The sequence below is a fragment of the Polypterus senegalus genome, chromosome 2 (genome assembly GCF_016835505.1).
Source record: "Polypterus senegalus isolate Bchr_013 chromosome 2, ASM1683550v1, whole genome shotgun sequence".
NCBI lineage: Eukaryota > Metazoa > Chordata > Cladistia > Polypteriformes > Polypteridae > Polypterus > Polypterus senegalus.
In genome coordinates this window covers 107,818,944-107,837,184 of record NC_053155.1, presented here as the reverse complement: position 1 = coordinate 107,837,184, position 18,241 = coordinate 107,818,944, and the positions used below count along the sequence as shown (strand labels likewise).

General features: G+C 35.9%; 1 protein-coding gene across 1 annotated transcript in view; it reads right to left on the bottom strand.

The window, feature by feature from the left end:
* The window catches only part of trpc6a (transient receptor potential cation channel, subfamily C, member 6a), a 179,311-nt gene that overhangs the window by 53,888 nt on the left and 107,182 nt on the right, over positions 1 to 18,241 (bottom strand). The window contains exon 7 of the mRNA XM_039744343.1: positions 16,770 to 17,034. Within this exon, the coding sequence (XP_039600277.1) occupies positions 16,770 to 17,034 (265 nt within the window). The remainder of the gene's footprint in view (positions 1 to 16,769; positions 17,035 to 18,241) is intronic.

Sequence of the window (18,241 nt, the reverse complement as noted above, 5' to 3'; positions counted from 1 at the left end):
CACTTCATCCACCTCTTTTCTTACTCTGATGCGCCCATCACTCTGGAACAGGGTAAATCTGGACTTACCAGACCACATGACCATTTACCAATGGTCCAGAGTCAAATTTCTTCAAAATGAACTGCTGCCTTTGTGTGGTGTATGTTTCTGTCAAAATTAATTATTTTACTAGCACTCTGTGTTTTTCAAGTGAATTCTTGGTTTTGCAATCTATGATGCATGTTTCCATTATTTTTATAACATGGAAATAATCTTTATCTCATGTTTTAGTATAAGACTAGCAGGCAAGGGGATGGGGTTGGATTGGGGTGTATCTGTTGAGCATAAGCTTGAAATCCCATCTGTACTCTATACATGCTTCACCTTGCTCTATTAGGGAGAATTATTGACCAAAAATGACAATGAGGGTGTGGTCTTAGGAAGAAGAAAAATAGTGGTATCACGATACCAAAACAGGAATCAGAAGCCAGAATCAAAGGTTAAAACAAAAATCGAAAGTCAGTTCACAGAACGTGGTTGTAACCTGAACACAAGATCCTAAAACTAGAGCCTCCTTGGAAGGAAAGATAATTAACACTATGAAGATGAACAGGTTTTTTCATTGACTGAGAGATAATATATAATGCTTATTCTGTTATTACTGCTATGAGTATGGTCACTTAACCTTCAAAACAGCATGGCATAAATTAAGGAAACTAAGATATTAATGAAAATAAACTTTTACATTACAAAGCAGAATGTGCAAATAACATCAGAATTGAAATTCTTATGATTAAAAATCCCAAAATAGACCAAAGTAAATGTGCAAACAAATGTTATCACTAGATTTTCTTATTTATACACATTACAATGTAGACAATTCTATTAAATATGTTACTATTTTTAGATTTTAAGAGAAATAAAAATTAAACATAATAAGAACAACAGAAGTGTTCTTGTACTATACTGGGCATTTCTTCCCTTTGTCTTCTCAATAATCTGACCTCTCTTTCTTTAGCCAGCTGAGCCCTTGCCAATACTTCACCTCTGGCATCCAAACCTGCCAGCCTTATGGCTGAAAGAGGTGTTTAGACCCCAATCAGAATCAACATGCAAGACTGCAATTGGTGTCATTTTTAGGCTCAGGACTAGATTTTCAAACTAGTGGGCTATCCTTTCCGAGTTCTACCTTGTGGCCACATGCATCCCAGCATTCCTGAGCCTTAGTACACTGTTAAATGGCACTTCCCATAAAAAAACAAGATGACAAAAGGAGAGAAAGAATTTCAAATTTAGTATCATTAAAAACATGTTTAAACAAAAAAAAAAATTAAATAAATGGAACCCTTTATTCCTTGACCTCCAAAATCTAAAAATTATGTTTCAAATACTTATACAGACCAAAGAACTGCTGTAAAAAAACAAAAGTCAGATAATGATTCTTAGGTTTTGAGATGTGACGATTGCATTTTTTACATATTTTGTGCTTTCATCTTTAATTTTTTAAGTATTATTTGTTTATGTTTTCGGGTCTACATTTTGGGTCAGTTGCAGTGTGCTCTGAACTGTTGATGATCCTATGCCAGTCAGTTCATATTTATGATAACAATACTAACTTTGGGGATTAGCGCTGTTGTAGTGTGCCTTACAGGTGCAGATTAGCAGCGGCCCAAGACTAAATGTAGTTGCAGTGTGCTTCTTGGGGTAGGAGAAGGGAAACAAATTTGTCTACTAACTTAGACAACCTTGTGAGCAGGTTTAACAGACTTAGTACAAATATCTCATTAAAAATATTTAAAATTTATATCTGGAGTGAAGTATAGCATGATACTAAATATATTTAACTCAATGCACAGAAAAAGGCCAGAAATGCATGGAAATATTTACATTGCGTAATATAAGAAGTAAAAAATATGGATCGGCATTACATTTGACCATTAATCTTCAGTACAAAGATGCAGAGTCGGTGTCTTTAATTAAGAAATCACTCGGCCACTGGCTCAGACAGTGAACATTAAAATATGCTGATTGTTTCCTACATACTATATTTCTTCAGAGTTTCATGGAGATATCTTTGTGTGTGTCTTCCAGAACTAAAATGAGGCCTTTTACAATAGGTATTATATAATGCCTGTGCTCTACTGCGAAGTCTGTGCTGCAGTAAATCATTCTTTATGAATATTGTCCAGCCTCTGACTATGTTAGTTCATACGATTTGGTAACTGTTGGATTAATTTGGTTAATAGGAATGGCTGGGTGCATGATGAATGGTAAATAATAACTCTAACATATTATCTATGTAATTGAAAAAAATGAGTTGTAGAATTAATACAACCCCAATTCTAAAAAAGTCAGGACACGGAGTAAAATGTAAATAAAAACAGGATGCAATAATTTGCAAATCTCATAAACTCATATTTTATTTATAGTAGAACCTAGAAAACATATCAAATGTTTAAACTGAGAAAATGTACTATTTTAAGAAAAGGAACATGTCTCAAAAAGGTTGGGACAGGGCCATGCTGAACACTGTGTAGCATCCCTTCTTCTTTTAACAACAGCCCATAAACGTCTGGGAACTGAGGATACCAGCTACTGGACTTTTGGGAGACAAATATCCCATTCTTGTCTGATATAGGATTATAGCTGCTTAACAGTCCTAGGTCTTCTTTGTCATATTTTCTGTTTTATAATGTGCCAAATGTTTTCAACTGGTAAAAGGTATGGACTGGAGGCAGCCCAGTACAGCAACCGGACTCTTCTACTACAAAGCCATGCTGTTTTAATAGATCCAGCATGCAGTTTAGCATTGTATTGCCGAAATATGCAAGGGCTTCCCTGAAAAAGACGTCTCTGGATGGGGGTGTAAGTTACTCTAAAACCTGTATATACCTTTCAGCTTTGATATTGCCTCTCCAAATGTGTAAGCTGCCAATTCCATAGGCACTAATGCACCCCCATGCCATCAGCAATGGAGGCTTTTGAACTTAGCACTGATAACAAGCCAGATGGTCCCTTTCTTCTTTATTCCAGAAGACACGGTGTCCATGTTTTCCAAAAAGAAATTTCAATTTCTCTGACCACAGAACATTTTTCCACTTTGCCTCAGTCCATTTTAAATGAGCCTTAGCCTAGAGAAGACAGCAGTGTTTCTGGATCATGTTCACATATGGCTTTTTCTTTGCATGATAGAGCTGTAACCTGAATTTGTGGATGGCACAAGGAACTGTGTTCACAGACCATGATTTCCAGAAGTGATCTTTAGCACATGCAGTGATTTCCATGACAGAATCATGTGTTTTTCATGCAGTGCTGCCGGAGGGCCCAAAGATCATGGGCATCCAATATTGATTTTTATTGATATTGTGCACAGAGATGTCTCTGGATTCTTGTAATCTTTTGATGATATCATATACTAGATGATGAGATATTAAAATTCCTCAGAATTTTATATGGAGGAACATTATTGTGAAATTGTTCCACAATTTGTAGACCTCTGCCTTTCTTTACTTCTTGCTCTTTTTATACACAATGATTTTACTGACCTGTTTCCAATTAACCTAATTAGTTGCAAAATATTTCTTCAGCTGTTTTTTTTAGTACCACCTTACTTTTTCAGCCTTTTTTCCCCATCCCAACTTTCATGAGACGTGTTGGTGCCATCAAATTCAAAATGACCTTAAAATTTTCACAATATGTTAAAATGTCTCACTTTCAACATTTGAGGTGTTTTCTATGTTGTATTGTGAATAAATTACTGGTTTATGACATTTGCAAATCATTGCATTCTGTTTATATTTACATTTTACACAGCATCTCAAATTTTATGGACTTGGGGTTATAGATTAAGACCTCACAGGCTCCAGGGTGTAACACACGTAAATTAATTTTTTTTATTTAATTGTAATCATTCCATACACATAGATCAATTTTTACAAAAATAGGATTGAAAATGAATGAACCCCCACCCCTAAGAAAGAGAGTATGGCCAACACAGTAAAACGTAAAGCTAGTAAAAATAAGTAAATTGATAAGTTTAATAAGCGGATAAAGATGAATGTAGAAGACAAAGAAATGGGAAGAGAATCTGCTTCCTCAGTGCTTTACGAGCTTAATCAAAAATTTTATTGATTAGATCCTGCCAGGTTTTGAAAAAGTTCTGCAGAGATCCTCTAAGTGAGAATTAGATTTTTTCCAATTTCAAATAATATAAAACATCAGTTACCCACTAACTTAAAAGAGGAGAGTTAGGATTCTTCCAGTTTAGTAAGATAAGTCTACGTGCCAATAGTGTAGTAAAGGCAATTACAGTTTGTTTGTCCTTCTCCACTTTAAGCTCATCTGGAAGTACTCCAAACACAGCTGTTAATGGGTTAGGATGGATTGTGACACCAAGATTGTCTGAAAGGCATTTAAAGATTTTGGTCCAGAATGATGCTAATTTGGTACAGGCCCAAAATATGTGACCCAATGAGGCTGGAACTTGATTGCAGTGTTCGCAGGTTGGATCTTGCCCTGGACACATTTTGGACAGTTTTAAACAAGACAGATGTGCTCAGTATATAATTTTGAGTTGAATAATTGTATGCTTTGTGCATATGAAGCTCGAGTGAATTCTCTGCATTACTACCTTCCATTCCTTTTCTGATATGTTGAGTGAGAGATCCTTTTCCCAGTGTCCTCTTGGATGTTTGAAAGGGAGGGACTGTAAAATGGTTTTATAAATTGCAGAAATGCTGTCTGAGTTCTCAAAACTCAGCAATAATTTTTCCAGCAGAGAGAAGGTGGGAGATTAGGAAAATCGGACAGGTTCTGTTTAACAAAGTTTCTCATTTGAAGATAATGAAAGAAATGTGTTGCTGGAAAGTTAAATTTGGAATGTAATTGTTCATAGGATGCAAAGACGTTGTCTATGTACAGATCTCTAAGTGATTTAATCCCAAATGTTTTCCAGATATTGAAAACTGCATATGTTTGCGAATGTTGAAAAAGGTGGTTCTCGTGCAGAGGTGCCACAGATAAAAGCTTCTCTTAAAATGCTTCCTACATTGGTTCCATATTCTGAGTGAGTGAAGCACAATTGGGTTGTTAGTATATTAGCGATAAATTGCATTTATAGGGGCACATAGCAGGGATTATAGAGAAGTACTGCAGGATTTTATTTCTATTGCGGACCAAGCCCATGTATGTTCATCTATTTGTGTCCATGTCCATGTTTTTATAGCTTGTATGTCTGCTGCCCAGTAATAAAACTGAAAGTTAGGTAGAGCCACGCCACCTTCTGCCTTTGTGGGGTCACTCTTTGGATACATGGATGTTTTACATTCCAAATAAATGAGGTTATGGCTGAATCTGATTGCTTAAAAAATGATTTATTGATGTATATTGGAATGTATTGAAACAAAAAGAGAAGCTTAGGAAGGATATTCATCTTAACAATGTTAATTGTACCAGCTGGAGTGAGATGAAGGGTTGACCATCTATACAAGTCTTGTTTAATTTTTTCCATACAGACGGTGAAATTTTGTTGATAAAGAGCTTTATATTTACTTGTGATATTTATTCCAACATATTTAAAGTGATCTGCAATGATAAAAGGGAAGGTGTCCAATCTAATATTGTATGCTTGAGGATTCAAAAAGCACACTTTTATTCAAATTAATTCTGAGACCAGAAATCTTTGAAAATTCTGTAAGTGCTCTTAGGACTGCAGGCACAGTGTTTTGTGAGTCTGATATATACATTACCATATCATCTGCATATAGAGAAATTTTCTGTTCAAGTCCTTCTCTGATAATCCTCTTTATCTAATAAGCATTTCGACAGTGAACTGCCAGTGGCTCAATGGCAATTGCAAAAAGTAGTGGTGACAAGGGGCATCCTTGTCTGGTACCATGTTCTAGTTTCAAGTAGTCTGAATTAATGTTGTTAATACAAACTGAAGCTTCTGGATTGGTATACAGTAGTTTGATCCATGCACAAATTTTTAGGCCAAACCCAAATTTCTCTAATGTAGTGAAAAGGTAGTTCCATTCAATCATATCAAATGTTTTTTCTGCATCCAACGATAATAATATCTCTGGGGTGTTTGACTTTGTGGGTGAATATATTGCATTAAAAAGGCGTCAAAGATTGGAAGATAAGTGTCGGCCTTTAATAAATCCAGTTTGATCTTGTGATATTACTGAAGGCAGCACTTTCTCCATCCTTCTGCTAGGACTTTCTGGGAGAGTATCTTAACATCATTATTCAGAAATGAAATTTATCTGTATGATGCACATTGTAATAAGTCCTTATTTTGTTTAGGAAAGACAGTGACTAATGTTTGGCAAAAAGTTTGAGTTAGAATTTGATTGTCTCTAGCTTCTGAGAATGTTGCTAATAAAAGGGGAGCTAGCTGAGTGGAGAATGTCTTATAAAATTCTACAGGGTAGCCATCAGGACCTGCTGCTTTCCCACTCTTAAGTGACTTTATAGCATCTAGTAATTCTGATAGTGCCAAAGGTTTATCCAGTTCCTCTGCACTAAGTGTGTCTATTTGTGGTATCCGTAATGCATCCAGAAATACATTAGATTGTGTGTTGTCTTCTTTAAACTCAGTAGAATATAAGGATTTATAGTGGTCTCTAAATGTGTGCATTATATTCTTATTGTCAATTTTTGTGTTGGTGATTGCTGGGAGTGCATTGCAAACTTCTTTGTTGTGGATTTGTTGAGCTAAGAGTTTATTAGCTTTCTCTCCATGTTCATAGTAATGATGTCTTGATTTAAAAATGAGTTGTTCAGTTTCTTTAGTTGTTAAGAGGTTGACATCTAAATGCAGAACCTGTCTTTTCCTATGAAGAACCTCACTTGGACACCTGGCATGTTCTTGATCTATTCTAGTAATTTCGCTGATTAGCTCTGATACCTTCTTGGTTTCTAATTTATTTCTGTGGGAAACATATGAGACAATCTATCCTCTTAAGAAGGCCTTCAAGGTTTCCCTGAGTATTCCTGTAGAGACCTCTGAGGATGTATTTGTCTCTAGAAAAAAACTGATTTGTTTTGATATAAATTCGGTACAGTTCTCGTCTGCTAATATAAGTGGGTTAAGACACCATATGCGAAATGAATGTGTGGGGCATAATGATTTTAGCTCCAAGATCAGAGGGGCATGGTCGGAAACAGCAATAGCGTCGTACTTGCAATCTTTAATTGCAGGCAAGAAATTGTTATCTATAAAGAAAGAATTCTTTATTCTTGAGTAGCAATGATGCACTGGTGAGTAGAAGGAATAAGTTCTTGAGTTTGGGTTTAGAAACCTCCATGGGTCTGATAAGTTGTGGTCAGTTACAAACAGTGTAATTGTCTTTGCAGTGTTAGACGTCATCACCTCTGTAACAGCAGACCTATCTAAGTCTGGATTTAAAACACAATTAAAGTCCCCAGCCATTAAAATTTTATTAGTGTTCACATTGGGAATGGATGTAAATACATTTTGCATGAATTCCCTATTATCCACATTTGGTGCATAAACATTTATCAAAATCACTTTACAGTTAGGGCGGCATGGTGGTGCAGTGGTAGCGCTGCTGCCTCGCAGTAAGGAGACCTTTTGCATGTTCTCCCCATGTCTGTGTGAATTTCCTCCAGGTGCTCCGGTTTCCTCCCACAGTCCAAAGACATGCAGGTTAGGTGCATTGGTGATCCTAAATTGTCCCTGGTGTGTCGGTGTGTGTGTGCCCTGCGGTGTGCCCTGTGTTGGCTGGGATTGGCTCCAGCAGACCCTGTGTTAGGATATAGCGGGTTGGATAATGACTGACTGACTGACTTTATAGTTAAATAAATTGCCCATGACAATCACATATCTCCCTTCAGGATCAGATACTATATCTGATACCAAAAATGAGACTATTCTATGTATAAGAATTCCCACACCTCTAGTTTTCTTTGTAAAGCTGGAATGGAACATTTTGCCAGTCCAGTCTTTTTGCAGCCGGAACTGATCCTTGCTTAATAAGTGGGTCTCCTGTAAAAATACTATTTTAGCATTCAGACCTATTAGATGAGAGAATAGATAGATAGATAGATAGATAGATTGATACTTTCTCTTTAATTCGTGATTCAGGCCTTTAACATTCCAGCTCACAAAGTTAACTGTCCCATCATGAAGACATTGATTTAGAATTTTTGATGTCATTTTGTAGTCTTAACTGGAAGTGAGACAGCTTTGACCTTAATTTACAATTTTCCCAGGAGTTATTGCCATGCAGCCTATTGTTACATTGATAATTATAATTATAAGGATTGAAAGGATAGATTAGATATAGCTTGCTCTCTTTCTCTCCCCCCTTATCCCCCCACCCCCCATTTTGCCTCCCCATGTGAGGCTGGACCCCACTTCACAAAGTCCAAGTCCTCTGACATACATAGAGACAGAGTACGTCCAAAACAAAACAAGCCCCCCAGCAGCGGCATTTGAGGATTAAAAATTGAGATATCTATTGCCGATAAAGTCTAAATACTATTAGCATAAAATATAATCTTCAACAGTCTTGAAATATTACGATAGTAGACCCAGGGAATGGTGTTAAAAAGTGGCCCTGGATAAACATAGTAAAACCTAATGCAATAATAACAATAACAATAAATCAAGGGTATGATGTTAAACAGTCTCCTTTAGATTAGTAAAAAAAAGAAAAGAAAAATGTTACTAATTAAATTTCTTCCACACATACACATATACGCGTATATTTGTAATTAAAAACATAAACAGAAAGTGGTCGAGAAGAGAAAAGGATGTATAATTATGGTACCAGTATCATTGCAAGCGGATCAGACAGTAGGTAATATCTTCTTCCAATGCCATGACAGGATGTGACTCACGATCGCATTTCAAAAAAGTGTCGGGATCAGCTTTCTTAACTCTTTTTCTGTTTCCTCCTTAGTGATAAAAATGTAATGCTTATCTTGAATATCCACTTTCAATTTGGCAGGATACAAGAGGTTGTATCTGTTATTGGCTTGCCGTAACCGCTGTTTAATGTTGTAAAAAGCGGCACGTTTAGCAGCTGTTGAGGGTGAGAAATCAGGGAAAATACGAATGTGGTTATTTTCAAATATAATCTCTTGTTTCTGTCTGAGAAGTGACATTACATTAAGCTTAAATTGTAATCTCTTTAAGCGCATAATAAGAGTCCTAAGTTTAGAGGTATTTTATCAACGTATGCAATAAGCTTCTGCTATCTTGGTGTCTGATTTAAAGTCCTCTCCAAGTATTTTTGAGAATAGTTCAGCCACGAATTTCACTGGGTTTGGACTTTCACGATTCTCAGGTAGACCTTCAATTCTAATATTATTCCTTCTGCATCCATCTTCCAGAACAGCAAGTCTGTCTCCGAGTTTTTTGCATTCAGAATTCACAGCTGTTGCTTTTCCATCAGCGTAAGATGCCAAATGTTCAGCAGTTTCAGTTCGATTCGTGCATGTCTGCTTAACGTCTTCCAGCTGATCGACAAGTGTTCTCAGTTTAGACGCATTTTCCTGAACGTGTTCCTCAATTTTTCCCTGCATACCTTTAAAAGCTGCATCAGAACAATTATAGACACGTTTTTCCAAGTCTTTATTATCCTGCCACAGCTCCTGCAGCTCCAGCTGCAGCTTCTTGTTTGTTTTCTCGCTTGTCTTCAGCAAACCATTTATTTCTTTTTTTATATTTTTCTGAATGTCTTACTTGAGCTCATTTATGGCCGTGGCCATTTTTGAGATCATTACCTTCAGTTCGGACAGATCGTTTCGGCTTTTGTGCTCTGTAGGTGAAGTGCCAAGCCCTATTACAGCCGATGCTTCCGGCTCACGAGGATTAGATGAAAGCACGGACTGCAAGGCCATTTCCAGTTTCAAGTGATCTTCTGCAATCGGCAAGCTATCGTGACCTGCATCACTTGCACATTAGCTCCCATTTTCACTCTCGACAGGAGACGATGCAGTTGAGCGGGGTTCTGGGGAGTCTGTGCCTGTCTGTTCCAGGTCAGTCTCTGAAAGGTCGTACCTTGCACTTGGGCTTAATGCCTTTCTAGACTTGGATGTAGCTTTAGATTTCTTTTCCGTTTCTTTCTGACCCCCTTTCTTGTTGCTCATGTTTATATACTGTAATAGAAACTCCTCGGGTTGGGTAAATACAGGATACCTCGGGATAATAAGAAATAAGAGAAAAAAACGCTGCTAACGGATCTCTGCTTCAGACGTCCATTTCCCGTAACGGACGAGACCAAACTTGTAAAAATAAAACAAGCCATAGGGTGGTTTCCTTCAGAGATTTAAGCCAGCTGTCACTTGTACATTAGATTGAGGGATGACAGTGTAATGTATGAATAACCAGTACATGTATTGCGTGGGATAGCTGAAACAGAAAAATGCTGTTCCTATTTGAAAGAGGGTGAGACATTAGAAATTTCATGGCTGTAACTGCAACACAGCTCCATTTAGATAGGAGTGAAACTTCGAGGGCATAATTTACAGGTCTGTTGGTAAAATCAGATGAAATTTGAAGTGATTCCAAACTTCCAGTCTGGAATTAATTGATGGGCAATATTTCAGCCTGGTGATATCAATATCATAAAATTCTGTTGCAGCTACATTAAAATACTACTGCCTAATGATCAATGCAGTAATATGCAAAAGATAAATAAAAGTGAACTTGCGATTGCTATAGGTGCTGCTTATACTATGACATAATTACTCAATAGTACTTACATATTTATCTTAAGAAAGATAAAATAATGTCTCACGGCTTCGGTGATGTGCATACATGTGAAGGGGTGGTTATGATTTAGTCGTGGGTGGTTGTGAATTTGGTAGAACACCGGCATAACTTAATAACTTTTACAATAACTACAGAGACAATCATTTTGATCTGATGGAGCTTAATGGTTGCAATAATTTATCTTAAGTTTACATAAGGATATGTTTTGTCCTGCACTCTGTTCAATTAAATCAGGAGGATTGTGCAGTTGCATGTCATTAATTGAGACACAGTGAAATGTTAATTGGTCACCATTTATTGGTAATCAGACAGCCAGCTGTGCAAACCAAAGAGAAACACAGAACAACAACAAGACTAGCTGTGTATTTGTGAAACTTGGTATTGATTTTGTTCTGCTGTTCACGGCAACAGCACTTAGTATCATACTGTGTAGTCTGGTCTTGATCTGCATCAAGTATGGTACTATCTCAGGTACATGGAAAGTAACTCTTTGTGTCTCATTTCTTATTATGGGTATCACCATTTTATGAATTTTCAACTAGCTGGAGGCAAGGTGCTGCTAGTAAACAACTGCAGTTGCTATTGCCCATTAGCTGGAAGTTCTTGTGTGTGCAGTCATCGATCCAACAGTATTTAATCATCCAAACTAAATTTAGGAAAACAGAAGTTATGCATTTTCTTTTTAGCATTCATTTTCGGTTCTGGTATTTGTGGTGTTGTTTGCCTTCCTGGTTTCTGGCACCTGCCCGTTTTTTGATTATGTTAAATTCCTCATCTGCTGGTCATGCTTTAAACACTGCATTTGTGGCTTGCCAGTTCCAGCTCTGGTAGTGCACCTAAAAGCTAAACATTAAACTAATTAATATTTAAATAATAATATTAATTTCATTTAATGTGATCCTTTCTTTATAAGCCCATTTAAAGGATCTGTTTTGCAAACCTACTTTAAGTTAATTGATTCAGATGATGTATATAAGAAATAATATTTGACTTTGATATGTACATTGATGAAGATGCTTGCAATGGCATTTTAAAGATGAGAAATTACAATAAAAATGTGATGAAATATGCAAAGTACTGTTCATTTTCTTGAATATCAGGTTGTATAGTGTGATTCAGCATTCATCTTTAATTTAACAGAAAGCAGAAGCATGACTTACACCAATAATAATAATAAAGTACATTCTTTATGTGAAAGGAAGTGATGTAGATTACATCCACTTTGATATAATTGCATCCTTTGGTCATAAATCAAAAGCCAAGTTCTTAATGTTTCAGTGGGCTTGTGGCAATATAAGTGCCATCTTAAATCAGCTATATTTTTGTTATGTTTTTGACACATGACAGCCGTACTAAATTCAAATCTAAACATTCATTCCAAAATTTAAAACCGTTTTAAAGATACAGTAGCTTCTTTTTTAAAGACAGTATAAACCGTTTAAATGTATCTGTTCTTTACCATTATTTAAACTCACACATTGACAACATAAATTAGTCAAATATTTAATGACAACATTAAGCACTTATTATATCTGTTTGTTTAGTTTCCCTATTCCTCTGTAGACGTTTTCAGTTGCTGTCGATTCTTTTCACATTCCAAATGTTTATTGTCTACAGTGCTTTCTACTGTGCCTGCCAGAATGGACTCTGATTACAGAAACTCCCCTAAGAGGTATTCATTGCATGCAAGCTGAAAGTAAAGTTAATATGTTAATAAAGCAATTTATCAGCTTCAATAACTCATTCACAAATTATATAATAGATATGGTATGAAGACAGTATTTGAAGTGGAAACAAATAATTGCCAGTACTTTATTTATTTTTAGCTTTTTGGTCGTCCTCGCGAAGTGGTGCAAATTTTCCACAATTTCTTAATCGAGTGTTAGACCCCTCTGGTCTTGCGAGCATGCTGTTATATGTATATCGAAGAGCAGGATTAGGCCTCTTGGAGGTCAGAGTGAAACATGCCGATACACATACTGGCCCACTTCAAGCATTGGTGTAGACTTGTATGTTGTAATGTTGGGCTATGCAGAAATATTTTAAACAAAGTTCATGTTTTAAAAAGTTTATGATAAATAAAAAAAAATATATACATTAGATTTAATTTCATTCCATACCGTTTTCTAAGCCTGCTTAATCCGGTGCAGGGTCATGGAAGGCCATACTGTTGATTAATTAAGCAAATATGTTATTCAATTGATAAATAAACCACATTTTAAAATACTAGATTGGTAAATCAGAAGTTAAAATTATATTTGTACAAATGTGGAATTGTGTTATTTGCACAAGGTATTTACCTTTGCTCTTGGGAAACTGTGTTTAGTATTTTCTTTTAAAAGGAAATACTTGTCCTTGTGTGGCTTAGAGTTGTGGACAGTGGGACAGCAGTCCAAAATATTGTGAATAAAAGATGTAAAACTTACCAAAATGTTCTGTTAAAAGTGGCAAACCTTCCTGTTTTAAGAAAAAAAGTCTTTATTTTTCAATGATGGTAGTAATAAGTTCCTACACTCAGTGGGCATTACAGTGGAACCTCGGTTTGCGAGCATAATTCGTTCCGGAAACGTGATCGCAATCCAAAGCACTCGAATATCAAAGCGAATTTCCCCATAAGAAATAATGGAAACTCAGATGATTCGTTCCACAACCCAAAACTATTCATATAAAAATGATTAATACAAAATATAAAGTAAAATATATAATAAAAATTAACCTGCACTTTACCTTTAAAAAGAATCATGGCTGGTGTGAGTTTCTAAACTCATGTGGGATTCCACCCAATGGGACGACACACGGAAGAGCATTCCAAAGCAATCGCAGTCTCCCAGCACTGTAGCAGTTCGCCGTATAAGCGCATCCAAAAAGATCGCAAACATGCTATAAGCGCCTGTCGTCAATGGGTCATACAAGGAACATTATAAAGATCCCGCTACAATAAATAACAGTGCTGTTGCTGTTTCAAGCTGAATAAAGCTGGTGTTAAAGTACTGAGACTCAGCTTCGTGTTTTGGGGAGCAAGATGGGGACTCGCACTTCACAGCACACACACACAGTCACAATGCTGTAGTAAACAGTATAAGCTCGTACGGATGTTGACTATATGAGTGAGGCACACAGACTCAGACGGAGAATAGGAGACGATTGCCAGAGAGAGAGAGAGAGAGACGCCCTGGGCGAGTGAGCGAGCGAGATAAGGAGAGAGAGAGAGAGTGAGACAAGCCTTGCGAGCGAGATAAGGAAAGAGAGAGAGAGACGCGCTGGGCGAGCTAGATAAGGAGAGAGAGAGACAGAGACGCCCTGGGTGAGCGAGATAAGAAGAGAGAGAGAAGAACCATCAGCTCAGTTGTGATCACATGACGCTCAGCAGACAAAGTGTATCCATACTACTCGTATTGCAAGACATCACTCGTTTATCAAGTCAAAATGTATTAAAAAATTTTTGCTCGTCTTGCAAAACACTTGTAAACCAAGTTACTCGTAAACCGAGGTTCCACTGTATTTGACATTTCCATAGTGGCCTCCACCAGTTTCCAATAATTCTGAGTTTCAGTTTCACCTGTTGTATAATGTTCTGTCTGTCAGGCACAATTTTTTCTCTCTTTATTCAGTTGGTTGTTGTTCCTCACCATCAGCATATTTTTGCTCACAAAGATCAACAAGACTGCATATTTCATCACTGTCAGACATACTGGCAGGCAGTATAAGTCACAGCTTGTTTATGTTAATTCTTACAAAAGTAAAATCCTATGAAAAGGTACAAAAATAGCACTACTGCAAACATTGATAACAAATAAATTCAACAATTTGTTTTTCCCTTCTAATTAACCAGATATTACATCAATTGTGGTTTAATCAGGTTCAGTATTTACTGTTCATTTGGTTGTAGCTATTTACCTTCCATATTGCAGCAAAGCTATACATCAGATTGGTAACTAGTAGTATTGATTGGTGAAATTCACCAAAGCATAAATATGCTGTGTTTCCCAGTGACTTTGTTCACTTATTTTTATCCCAGCTCCCCATGATGCTTTGTGAGGCCAGTGTGACATTACAGAACTGTATCAACTATATGCAGGACTTTTATGCATGCATGCTGTAAGCACGACCCAATCAATACTCCAGATTTGTTTAAAAAACAAATACAAAAAACTTTTTTCATTTGAGGGATACATTAGCTGACTGTAATGAAAAAATGATGAGGCCTTCCAATGGATATATAATACTGATCCCTGTGGCATTATAGTGCCATATGACTGATTTGCACACCCCCTACCCAACAAAGAAAACACTTGTGACCCTGTGAAATACTTAAAATAACAAAAGATTTATTACTGTTGCAATGTGTTTCTATCTTCCTTATGAAAGAGAAATGTCTAAAGCGCCTACAAGTATACAGTACATGAGAAACAAAAAAGACTTTTCACATGTGCCAGAAACCACGACTTCAAACAATGGAATGAGCAAGCGCCCCATTCCGCTGCTTCAATCACATGAATGTATACTTTAAGACTGGAACTCTGTGAGCACAATTATACTTTTTTTTGTACTTATTACTAGTTTGTGGCTATTTCTTATATTATGTTTGTGGTTATAATTCTGTTGCCGTCTTTTTTGTTTGTAGCAAGGTGAAACAGTGGTTGTTCATGTTGCCTTACACCTCCAATCCCATTTTTGGTTACAATAAGTAGTCCAGCATAGTTTGCAGTCGCTTCCCTCGCCCTCAGGGATAATTAAAAAAACATTGCACTATTATAATCAACTCAAAACTAGTTCAGCTCTTCTTTCATCATTGTCTTCAATGTGTTTTGCAGAGTCTGGAACAGATCTCAAACATTTCTGTGATTGTATCAAACACGGGGCGAAGCTAACTTTGCAGGGTTCACTCAACACTAATGACCACTATCACTTTAGAATTCTGTATATAAATGGCATTCAATAAAAAGAAGAAGGCAAGGTGTATGAAACTACTGATATTTTGAATACTCCTGTATTTTTCATATTTTAATTAATTTAAATAAATTAAACTAAATTAAGTATCTTAGTACTTATTACTGAATTTTATTATATTGCACTTTGTACATAAATTCTAGTACATAGTAGAAATCTTATGACAATATTCCTAAGTAAAATATATGCATTATAAATTATTGAAAATGGGTTATTATTTGGTTTATATTGGGAAAATTAAATGTCTTTCATTTGCATGCATTTTTATAAAATAAGTTAGTTTTAATGTGGTGTCTGCAAATGCAGAAGAAGCAAACTTTAATATCATAGTAGTGAACACTATGAAAAAAGAACTTTTAGGCACAGACTACCAGATGAGCTCTGTTCATCCTGAATCATCCATGTATACATTTTCCAAATACACTTAAGCCCATTTGTGGTTATAAAGGTGTCATGGTACAGTATATACCAACAGCAGCAGTCCCAGTTGTAGATTGATAGAACAATCTCAGTCTAATAAAAATCTTTTGAAGGAGAAGTCCAATTTTTATTCTTTAAAAGAGTCTGTTTTTTAAATGTTAATATTTGTAAGATGACCTGTCAGCATATTGGAGTCAGATGGTGGTAGGACATACCAGCCTGTAAATGAAACCTTTGCAAAGACCCTGTTTACCAATTTACAATGCTATTAGTTTGTGATTTATCAAGAGTATATTCAAGTAAAAGTACTTAGCAACCATAAACAGCCTAAACTTTAGTCTAAGAGTTGCCATCTGAAAATGGTAAATAAAAAAACTGTCCATTTATTTACTAATACATTTGTCCTGGTCATTAGGAAAAAAGAAAATGATAATCACGTAGGAGTTAAGTTGCAGGCAAGTATCTAGTATGTTTTCATTCAACAGATATTCAGTTAAAAACTACAGATTGCTAAATGCATTATAAAAAGTACTACCATCTAAAGTTTTACAACCTTACACATATTATTAAGTAACAAACTGAACATGACAGTTTTATGTAATACAATTTCAAATCAAAATCAATCAAAATAAACTTTAGATATGAAACTCTATAATGTTTAAGATATACTTACGTTGTAAAGGCATCATTTTGTTTTGCTCCTAGGTAGTATGAGTAAAGATTAAACATTCCAATCATAAAGGCCACAAAAACCATGATAAATATAACCATGAATTTAAAAATGTCTTTCACTGTTCTTCCAAGTGATATTTGTAGAGGTCCAAAGCTCTCATTGGCTGGTAGGATATATGCAATTCTGGAAAAACTCAAAACCACTGCAATTGCATAAAGCCCTTCTGAGATAAGTTGCGGATCTGATGGAAGCCATTTTATTCTTGCTAAAAGAAATTAAATAAATGTGATTTTATTAAATATTTGACAAATATTTTTAAAACTGGAAAACATGCATGAAATCCATTTACTGTGGCATTCAGTTACTGGTGATTTGTGTAAAAATGGTTTGAAATGCATAAAAATAACGTTCAAAAAGAGACTAAAGGACTATATCTCTTAATTATTAGGATATGACTCAGAAAATATACATATTTAGAAACACAACAATTTAAAAAACTTTCATTATATTCATCATCATGAACAGTAATTAACCTGTTTAATTTGTAATTAATCATTTTTCAAAAATTCATTGGCATGCCATTCTACACAGTATACATCTCTCTGTATTCACAATTACTTGCTTCTTCTCTGGAAATGAAGGATCTGCGGGTGCAAGACCTGTGGTCTTATTTGATATTGGTTGTAAGTAGGGTGTGTCTTGTAAGAATCTCATGTTCTATGTCCCCGCGACACGGTCCTGGGTCAATCTCTTGGCACAAAGCTTCATGTTTAAGGTCCCAGCGAGACGCTCCGTGGCCAATCTCCTTCGTCTCGCAGGTCTTTTAAGTGTCTTCCGTGATCTTCATGTGAAGATCACGTCTCGTCTACCTAGTCTTTCTCTCCCAGGATTTTTTTTATAATAGAGAGATGGTATTTGACTTTTAGAACTGGTGGCCTCATTTACATTTAGCAAGGTCTACAGTTTCCACTTAAAAGTATTGAACCAGCTTAGTGAAGACAAATGAATCCAAAATGAATACCAGATTCACTATTCAATTTTTCAATACTTTTTAAAAATATTTTTAAAAATTCTTGAAACAAAAATTTCTTTTAACATGTATGATTATTTCAGGAATTACTCATAATTTTGTAATTCCATATGATCAGTATGATAGCAAATAAGGATTTATTTACTTTTAATTCTTCTCTTAATACCGTATGTTTGATTTCATTTAGGGTCCAGAGCCAATTCCAGCATTGGGCATAAGGTGGGAGCCAGGCCTGGATGAAATCCATTGCAGGTTACAGTGGTCCTCAGTCATTGAGAACCAATTTAGAGACCTCAATCAACCAACCTGCATTTGTTTTTCTGATGTAGGAGGAAAAAATGGGAAAATCTAGAGAAACTCAATACAGTAGATGAAAGAACATTCAAACTCCACATAATTAATGATAGATTGTGAGTAGGAGCTGTGAAGCAGCAGCAGAACT